Genomic DNA, 10,364 nt, shown 5'->3' with positions numbered 1-10,364 from the left:
CCCCCTCCCCACGGGCCTCCAGGTGCAGCCAACCACCCCTCGACAACCACTGGTATCGGCTACTGGGGAAGGATATTCGGCAGACACCCTAGGAAAAGTAAAGGTAAGAATCCTTACAACGTATCTCTCTTATTGAAATACTTACATTTATTACTTGATAGGTAGCATGACTTCACTAATATGTAATTTTCTGCTTATTCTTTCTATAAAACTAAAAGCAAGAAATTTGAGTAAATATATTTTCATCATAGTCTTATTTGTAGTTCATGTAGAAGTACATGGATGCTGATTATGGTCTGTGATCATTTGAAACAGCAGTTATTAATCTTATCTTTAATTATCTTATTAGTTTGATTGCAATCATCCCAGTAAGAAGCAATTAAAGAATTTTGATAAGAAGTACTTTATTTCATGCTCAAAATGGGCTTTGGTAGTTTTAGAATATAGTATTTAATACTACAGCATTTGTAATGCGCCATCGTTCTAGTAAACCATTCTGAGGTGCAGAGGGAGATTATTACCCTGGCTTTAGCACGGCTGCCATTACGTCGCTCTAGCTTTTCAAGGAATTAATTCCTGCCAGGTACCCATTTACATCACCTGGGTTGAGTGTGGCAAATGTAGATCAATGTCGAACAGCAGACCTTGTGATCGACAGTCCAGCGACGTATCCACTCTACCATGACACCTCTATGTAAAAGTCATATTTAGGATCAGTGTAAGCTCCAGCATTGCAATTGTAAAAACAATATTACAGATGCATGCCTCTAATCATTCCTACAAGTCATATTTGTGCTCTTGTCATCCCTTCAGGTATGGCTAGTATAGACAGCAGTGCACCTGAGACAACCTCCAGCGACAATTCCCCCACCCTAGCGAGGCGAGTACCCCCAGGGGGGTGGGGAAGGTACCATGGACCTGGTAGCGACAGCGGGAGTAGCGGTAACTCCAGCGATTCGGTCAGCTCCAGCAGTTCAGGGGAGAGAGCAACCGGCGCTAGGCCGAAGCTACGGGAGGCTGAACCGTAAGTAGATGGTAGAATGATGCTGGAGTACAATTTACAGTTTGACATTGACAATCACAGATCTCTTAGCTTCTTTTTCCATTTTTCACACAGGCCTTGTAGTTATTGTTTTTCAAAGACTTTACAAGTTAAGCTTCAGTAAGACTACAAACCTTGTAGTTATTGCTTTCCAAAACATTCAAATTCATTGTAATTTCGAGTAAAGATTCACAACTATTTGGTATGAATTCAAGTTTAGTCTATTATGTTGCTGGTATATTGAATCTACAGTGTATCAAAATGGGTGCAGACTGTCTTTTTTTGTCAAGACAAGAAGCTACTTATCAAGTTTACTTTTGAGAAAGATTCATGTGCATGAATGATTTAAAGCCTTTCTGCACTAGTTTGGTCAGGGGGGATTAGACCTCCCTTTGTATTCACTGGCAGGTGGTTCTCATCTCATCAAATCAGCTCTCAATTAACATCATTGGGTCCGCTTTGGCATTGTTGGCTATATAGAGGGCGCAAGTAGCTACAAGTAGTGCAGTCCCGCTTTAAGTTTACATTTCAATCAGTAAGTTTTTATTAGAGAGTGATTTATATTTCTTACTATTAGTGGTTGTAATCGTTATTATCTGCTGTGTTATGGATAGTTTTCAAGTACTCCCAGTCCTTTCAAAATATGTGATAACCATAAATTCTAATGTTTACAAAGTGTACTTTCATTATAATGGAATGAAATAAAATAAACTCCTCATTTTTTATTTCTCTTTTGTCAATTTTGTAGAAGTCCAGGGCAAAGTATACCTGTGTCGCTAATGCGTGCTAACCCAGTCAGCATAGCCGTAGCACCTGAGAACCTGAATGAGAACAAGGCTTGTATAGCGGCAGGCAAAGCTAACAGGTGAGTCTAGATAATGTACCTCATGAAAGGTGAGGTTGGGTCATTTGAGGTCAGCTCAGGTCAGGTCTGAATGAGAACAAGCACTATGAACATGACTGACAAAGAAAGCGGACAGAATATACAGTTCCTCATGTAGACAAAGAAACATCCCTTCACTGCTATTATGTAAAAAGGTGAATATGCATGTGACACCTGTTTAACACATTTGTACATAATAGCAGTGAAGGGATGTTCCTTTATCTACCTGAGGAACTGTATATTCTGTCCGCTTTCTTTGTCAGTCATATTCATAGTGAATTGTAAAGCGCTTAGAAACTGTACTTGTATACCAGCGCTATATAAATCTTAAATATTATTATTATTTTGTATAGCGGCAGGCAAAGCTAACAGGTGAGTCTAGATAATGTACCTGATGAAAGGTCAATATGGGTTATTTGAGGTCACCTCAGGTCAGGTCTGAATGAGAACAAGGCTTGTATAGCGGCAGGCAAAGCTAACAGGTGAGTCTAGATAATGTACCTGGTGAAAGGTCAATATGGGTTATTTGAGGTCAGCTCAGGTGAGGTCTGAATGAGAACAAAGCTTGTATAGAGTACCGAAGCTGTGACATCATAACATTTTTTTTTAGAATTTCTCAATTTGAACTTCATTTTCTGAAACAGCATCAAACATAATGTCCAAATCTCGAAAAAGTATTGAATATTTCCTATAGGAATATGAGCTTATATGAGGTCTATAAACCATACAAGTTGATGCTAAACACCATTCTCCTCTCCACCCTCTACATTTCCTGCAGAAGGGGTCGTAAAGGAGGTCGTAACGACAACTGCCCGACAGTCCCCAACCAGCCCAGCGAGGCCTCTGCCCACTTCTTCTTCGAGCTGGCCAAGACAGTTCTGAACAGGGCGGGCGGTTCAAGCAGCACGGCGCTCTTCACCCAGGAGTGTACCAACTCCAACCACTCCGGGCCCCACCGAGGCCTTCATCTGTGCGCGTTTGAGATAGGACTGTACGCGCTGAGACTTCACAATGCGGTCACACCCAACTGGCTCTCCAGGACGTATTCTTCTCATGTTTCCTGGATTACAGGTTGGTGTAACCCAGAGTGTTTCCTTCTCTTCAAATTCCGCTGCTTTCTTTTATTCATTTTGCTCAGATCCTTCAGCACTTTCCAAACCTTTTGCTTTGTTTGTTGCTATGAAAATGGTCATTAAAAAACTGGTGAAAGACTCTTATTTGTTAGTACTGTCAAACCTGCTTTAGTGACCATCTGTCTACATAGACCACTTTTTGTGTTTCCCATAGGTGGTCACTACAGACAGGTTTGACTGTATATAACCTTTTTCTTGGAAGAGCCAATTTCCACAACCTGAGCATTCTTGATGCACCATGAATAAACCAAGGAAATATTTTGCTTTAAATACTGAATTCTTGTGGGGAAACTATTCTAATCATGGTCCTATGTATGGGAGTTTAACTATACATTCTAATCGCTGTAGAAGCTCCTGTCGTAATATTTTTTTTTAATGAGGCACAATGGCTCAGTGGTAGAGCTGTAGTCTCGTAACGTGGAGGTTCTGGGTCAGAAACCAATTCAATGTGCTAGTGCCCTGTGGTAAGGCATTTATCTTCATTTCAAAGACACTCAGAGAGGACTTAAAGCCATAGGTCCCCTTGTTGCTTACATACAAGCAAACACATGTTTATTTAATAGCAGTCATGGAAAACAAACCAACCATCCTGAATCTTTTTTCATACATCCCTCCCTCTTGTGTTCAGGCCAAGCAATGGAGATCGGAAGCGCAGCCATCAACCTGCTGGTGGAGACATGGGAGGGGCACCTTACACCTACAGAAGCCGCCTCATTGGCTGACAGGGCCTCCAGAGGTCGTGACCCCAACATGGTGCGAGCAGCAGCCCAACTGGCTCTGTCTTGTCTTAGCCACGCCCACGCTCTGAACCCAACAGATGTGAACAGGGCACTCATGCAGGTTAGCATTTTTAGAATCATTGTTAAAATCTGAAATCTCCTTGCTCAAAATCTTATTCGAGAAAAGTGTGGTCTGGAATGTTTCCTATGTTAAAGGGAAGTTTGTACTTTTTCCCCCTTTCCACTTTCAAAGTGCTAGTAATATGCACGACCTATTCAAAGCTAAATTTGATGTTGTCCACTTTTTCAGTTATCCATTTTTTAAATGAAAGAAAGATAATCTGATTTTCAGAGTTACATTAAGTAATGTTGATCTGTGATTAAAATCGATGGAAATGGATGAGTTAACTAATCATCACATGTACATTTTTCTTTTTGTTTGATCCACATTTTTTAGGAGAGTTAATTTGATTTATCCCATGATTCCTTTTTTTACATATCATGAAAGTACTATATGGCAGATATGGTTGTGTCTTCATAATTTTGGGTTAGCTTGTGAAATCTGAACTGGACTTTCTTTTACAAATATACCATTATACAATATATCATCTCCCATTCAGTGCAAGGAGCAAGACATCATGATGTTACAGAAGGCATGTGTTGCTGTGGAGAGTGCGGCCAAGGGTGGAGACGTCTACCCAGAAGTCCTGTTCAACGTCGCCAAGCAATGGGAGTGGCTTCATGACAACTCCACTGGACAAGGTAACCATAGCAACCAAAGGCACCAGCACCACCACCATCAGCACCATGACTCTGACGAAGACAAGGTGGTAGCGGCCGACGAGGGGACCGGAGAAGAGATCGGACCTGTGGTGCCGTTTGTGAACGCGCCTGTCAGGGGTATTGTTCCACAGCAACGCGTGGTTGGTCTTCCGTACAGGTTGGCTCAGCCTCATGCGGTACCTATCGTGTACCATCATCCCGAGTACCAGGAGTATGTTGCCGTTGATCCCTACATGGCAAGGCATCAATTTGGCAACGCACCTCACGCGATGCCGGTCGGAGACCACAGGCTGCAGCATCGGCCTCCGATGCCCCAAGATGCCCACAACATGCAGTGGCTTCCTCACCACCAGTACCACGGTCCGTGTCCCTACAACGCCAACGTGGCCATGCCTGGGATGGCCGTGTCCGTACCCCGCACGGCCTTCCAGCCCACGCAGATCATGCAGCTTCCGCCTGGACAGGTCATGGCTCAGCGACCCATCATCCAGTACCCGATGCCCCCGACGATCATCCATGCCAGGCCCAACGTGATGCCTCAGCAGCAGCAGCAGCAGCAGCAGCAGCAGCAGCAGCAGCAGCACCCGATGCAACCCATCCCCAACATGGCCCAACCCATAGCCCCACAGCAGCATCCAGGACTGTTCTATCTTCATGCCACCTACAGGGTTGGCATGTTGGGTATCGATACCCTGGCTAGGAGAGTTCACGACGAGAGGACACAGTCAAGGTTCTCACCCAATCCTCCGTACGGTGAAGACATCAAGTGGCTCATGGAGATTGCTAAAAGATTAGGTAAGTCTTCCACGTCAACCTTCGTACATAATTTTAAAGTATCTTATTCATTTCAGTCTTTTGCGCACTTTCTACATCCAAGATTATCCAAAACATTTTAAGTCATTCAATTTTTTATTAGTTTGCCAGATGTATTTCTGAAATAGATTTTAAGCCACTTTGTCATGCTTCTCTGTAACCTTACTCTCTTTATACTTTTTACAACTGTATACATGTCTATTTATTAAGGATCAAGTTAGTAACATATTGATCTGGTGGTTTTGAAGTTTGCTTTATAAACTAAGAATTGATCTAGTTCATCAGCACTTGTTTTAGTATAACATTTCTAGTACTTCTCAGTCTACCATGAATATATTCATGTAATAGAAAACTTACAAGGAATAATTCTTTTGTTTCTGATCAAATATCTTCTTTGTTTATTGCATGTTAAAGGTAAAGATGAGTTTTGGAACGTGCGCGCATGTGTCGCGTAGTTCCATGATAAATCTTTCTGTGCACAGTGCTTGTAACTTTACCAAGACTGGGCCAAATTTCTTATCATTTTGATGATTCCAGAACCTTGCAGTACACACCAATACTTATATGCTAGATGCTCAACCTTTTTTGATAGATTCCACAATGTTCTTTCACAATGCAATTGCATGACCATAACTGGTCTTTATCTTTAATTTGGACCTACTTGTACATGTATGAATTTTTTTTTTTTTTACCCTTCCTCTCTCTTCTTTTTCCACCTGCAGGTGTAAGTTATGTTCAACAGTTCTGTGCATGTGTACTAAGCGTCGTAGTGAGTCCGTTTGTTCTACATACAATAACATGGGAGGCTGCGCATTACCTGGCGTCTATGAACCACACATCGGTGCAGGCCAATCTACGCTCCCCCATCCTGAGTCCGATCGTACAGAAGTGTGTCCAGATGTACATACAGTGTATCCATCAAAGGATGTATCACATCACGCCACCGGAGTACGATGACTTCATCAGCGTGGTCCAGAGTGCACAGAAGGCCTTCTCGATGCAGGCAGGTGGGCAGGCACAGTTCAAGGACTTCATCCAGTCCCTCAGAAGGTTGCCTCGATGCAAGCATGACCTGTGGGTGCGACTGTCAGCCACGCTGTCGCCAAGCCTCTTTGAGCATTCCTCTTCCTCCTCCGCTTCCTCTCCTTCCACCACTACTGTCTCGACCAATCACTGACAGCGTCTCATCCATACTCAGGCAGGTCTAGCTAATCAGGAACAGTCTTTAATCGGTTAGATTTGGATTGCTGATGAGTTATTCATGGAGAAAGAAAAATCTTTTTGAAGACACCATGCACGGGATAGAGACGATCCCTTCGCTGTGAATTATGGGATATTGTGTGTTAATGTTTAATTCATGTTCAGTCAGACGTTAAGACTAGGAACAGCCAAATATTATTTCATTTTGTGGAAGTGTGTGTAATCTAGGGGTCTACTGTGAGTCTCTCGCATCGGACAGAAACTCAGTTTTTCTGTAAAACCCAATCTTACCTCTGTGACGTAGAAGTTAAGCAAGTTCGTTCTCTATGAATCTTCCCTCATCAATTCAAGATATGATGTTCATAATCTTGAAAAATCCCAGACAGCTATTTAATGTCCAAGGAACTTCGATGAGACTGAACATGTTTTCCTGATATTTCAAATGTGTCTCAGAATTACCCATGGGATGTATATATACTTGATAAACTTTGGTTCCTTTTCAAAGCAAGTCTTCTTACTTTTTACCCATCTTCATCCAAGAGAGCAGTTTAAAATTTGTCCCACCCAATTTTATTTTTTCTTAAAAGTTGTACAGATTGATTTTTTTTGCATTGTTATGGTTATTTATTTAATAGATTTGTGGTAATAAAAAGCTCAGTGCTTTTATTTTTTTGTTTGTTTGTTTAACATCCATGTTCAAGCTTGTTCGAAGGACCTGTTTTGTTGTATATAAGTATGTGAGAGGATGGGTAAGAGGAGAGGCCGAGGTATTAACTGTTATTTTGATTGCAATATGGGAAGATTGAAATGATTCTAGGAATGTATACTATAGACAGAAGGAAATTAAAGGCAAGATTTTGATGAATTGGCTCTCTGAACTCTAGTGTTTTAGATGACCAGGGTCGCCAGACTGCGAAAAGAGCGAGGAAAGTTGTAGCAGCGTAAAGTCAAGAAGGAATAATTTGTGGTTGCCTGTGACGGAGAGGGACATTTTAGAGAGTGTCTCGCTCCTGATATTTGAGAACATTTACCTCAAAATCTCGACAAGAGGATGTAGTGCATAAAGGCAACACCATCTGCTCTTGATAAAGTAGAAGTGCTCCCTCTTTGTGGGTGTTTTTAAAAGCCATTTGATTTTTATTAAGTTGACAAATTTGTATTTACAAACTCTTGAAGATGGTCAGAAGTTGATGTTATATGATGCACTATAAATCAACTCTATACAAAGAAATTGAGTTCTTTGCTATCCATGGTATACAAAGACCGACCAGAAGATATATTCATAAACATTTAAGGCTTGTTAAGATGTGATATGGTTAACTAGGGCAAAAGAACCGCCGCAATTTTTTAGACAGGTAAATGAATGGCAACTCAGAGCAAGAACAATGCGTATTCATTGAGCACTGTGTTATAAGAAACAGAAACGTAAAGCTTATTATGCTTACCATCATAAAAGGAACGGCGCGGTTCGCCGTGTTATATCCATACAACACCTAAAAGTTGACTGGGATCGTTGATTATGAATTTCTCATATTTTGAGTCACCTTTTACCGAAATTTGTTATTCAAGGCAGTCTCATTATCCCTTTCTACCTACATCAGGAATGTGAAAGCAGCCTATATCATGCAGATTGTGCGAGATTATTATTTTTTTTCCCTCCTTGCTCTTTTTCCTTGAAGCGATAGACTGGGTCAAGACAATCCCCTTCTTGAGGATGTATCGACAATGAACGGAATACAGTCACAATATGCATAGATAGTGCAAATTATGATTTTTTTTTTTTCCTTCAACAATATGAAGTCTAAAATGAATTTCGCTATAAATTTAAAGTATTTCACTTATTTGATTTTTAATTTTATGAATTTGAATTCCCATCACTTATTTATTGAAGAGATCTTTTTCCAAAATGTATATTTTTCAATGTTCTCCTGTGTGTAATATGTGTATAACTAGATGTAAACTAAAAAGAAAAAAAAAAGATTAAAAAAAAAGAAAGATAACTCTCTGTTCTCAGGTTTAATCTAAGCTACTTTTTAGAAGTATCATTGTCTAATGTTTGAAGAATATGTGCAAAAGGTTCAGCGTTTAACTTGTTCCATTGTCGAAAGTCATATATATGTGCGTAAGACGTTGCTGTAAATAGCTCTCCGTTCTCATCTGTACATAATTACTTTAAGATTCTCACAAATTTGGTGGATTCTGCGATGCATCGCCTCGTAGCGGTAATAGAAACTGTTTTCCTGTATGGAAGAATCTTTGGTTAGGGTACTTGCGAAGTCCCTCTTTACCTTCTGATTTAAAATTCATAGATCCTCTGCTTTGATTTCTTAATTCACAAACCACCAAGGGTGAAGGATATGCATAAAATTATGAACATGCCTAGGTTATTCGCAATTCAAGCTCCATAATATACTCATTGCATTGGCAGGCTTTATATTCAAATAGGCCTAGTCCCACGTGTGTAGATCATTGTGTGTGAAATTATGCATCTGCCTCCTATGGCGAAATACTGTAGTCCAATGCAATACCACTATTTAACTATCAGCAGCAAAGTTTGTTCTGTCTTCATTTTTGTTCTTACAGGCATTGAATGGAAATATAGCTATAAAAGTACTGTCTGCAAAAAGAAATCCAGGATAACTCACCATTTTTAAATTGCAAAACAAAGGGACAAAAATCTCTCTTATATTATCTGTAGAACGGTGTTGAAGTTCTCTTATTTTTAAAAAGGAAATCACCAAATTTTATATACAGGGCTGCTCTTATAACATTGTTGTACATGTTACTCATATGAACGTGCAATTTGACAACACGTTTCCGTGTTGAAATTACCGAAGATTTTACTCTGATTTTATGACTGGAAAAATGACAATGGTTCTGTTTAAAAGCAGGGATTTCTTCCGATTCATGGTTAGTTCTATAAATTGGACCTCATTTCCCGTGATGCATTTTTACCTCAGATTCTCAAACAGAAAACACATTTGTTATTTGATGTATGGAATCATGATCTTTGTATCTGAGCTCCAGAAAGTGAAAAAAATTGTGGTAGGGACAAAAATTGTATTTTACCCAATTCTCGAAAATGAATTCAATAGAATGTGTAATATATAGATGATATACGTTTGCTTTTGGAGTGTGACTAGTATCATGTGTGTGTGTGTGTGGGTGAGAGAGAGAGAGAAAGAGAGAGAGAGAGATGGAAAGACTGTAAAATGGAGTAATGTGAAAGCAAGGAGAGACCAAAGATAAAGCGAATGGTTTGGCATGGTTGCAAGCGTTTTGTGTGTGTGTGTGTGGATGCATGCATTTGTGTCTCCTGTTGTATGTCTGTATTAAGGTTTGTATTTCAGACTGTGTGTGAGAGAGAGAGGCACAGGACTGTTAGGGTTCATTTGTCCTTCGATGTCTTAACTTGCAAGTTGTAGCATTGTAATCATGTGTACTCTTGCGTGTTTCGAGCTGTATCAATGGTTTCTGCATTAAAAGTTTTTGTCTTGCTGAACAGAAAATCTCTCAATTCAGATTATTTATTTTCTTGTCTTGTGATCTGCCATGACACGTATTATGTGAAGGATGAGAGAAGGGTTGAGGGAGGGGAGGGGGGATGAAGGAGAAGCGCTGGGAGGGGTGGAAGAAGGAAGGGAGAAGCATAGAGAGAAGGAGGAGAGAGAGAGAGAGAGAGAGAGAACAAGTACCAATTAATAGGAAAAGACAAAAAAAAGGCACTAAAAGAGGATTAAAATATTGCACAGTATTAGCCAATGTCAAAGAGGTCAGAAATTATATTCTAT

General features: G+C 40.3%; 1 protein-coding gene across 3 annotated transcripts in view; it reads left to right on the top strand.

Moving 5' to 3' along the window:
* The window catches only part of LOC574824 (zinc finger SWIM domain-containing protein 8), a 40,911-nt gene extending 30,829 nt beyond the window's left edge, over nucleotides 1–10,082 (top strand). For 2 of the 3 annotated variants that reach the window (XM_030979699.1, XM_030979701.1), the window contains exons 12-18: nucleotides 1–103; nucleotides 814–1,024; nucleotides 1,791–1,907; nucleotides 2,704–2,996; nucleotides 3,687–3,898; nucleotides 4,398–5,355; nucleotides 6,096–10,082. The exon at nucleotides 1–103 is cut by the window's left edge and continues 534 nt beyond it. In XM_030979699.1, the coding sequence (XP_030835559.1) occupies nucleotides 1–103; nucleotides 814–1,024; nucleotides 1,791–1,907; nucleotides 2,704–2,996; nucleotides 3,687–3,898; nucleotides 4,398–5,355; nucleotides 6,096–6,550 (2,349 nt within the window). In that variant the 3' untranslated portion in view covers nucleotides 6,551–10,082. The remainder of the gene's footprint in view (nucleotides 104–813; nucleotides 1,025–1,790; nucleotides 1,908–2,703; nucleotides 2,997–3,686; nucleotides 3,899–4,397; nucleotides 5,356–6,095) is intronic. The other variant, XM_030979700.1, reaches the window with a different exon arrangement.
* Nucleotides 10,083–10,364: the final 282 nt, after the last annotated feature.

The sequence above is a fragment of the Strongylocentrotus purpuratus genome, unplaced genomic scaffold (assembly GCF_000002235.5).
Source record: "Strongylocentrotus purpuratus isolate Spur 01 unplaced genomic scaffold, Spur_5.0 spur5_scaffold_10, whole genome shotgun sequence".
Classification (NCBI taxonomy): domain Eukaryota; kingdom Metazoa; phylum Echinodermata; class Echinoidea; order Camarodonta; family Strongylocentrotidae; genus Strongylocentrotus; species Strongylocentrotus purpuratus.
This window is presented reverse-complemented; position numbering and strand designations above follow the sequence as displayed.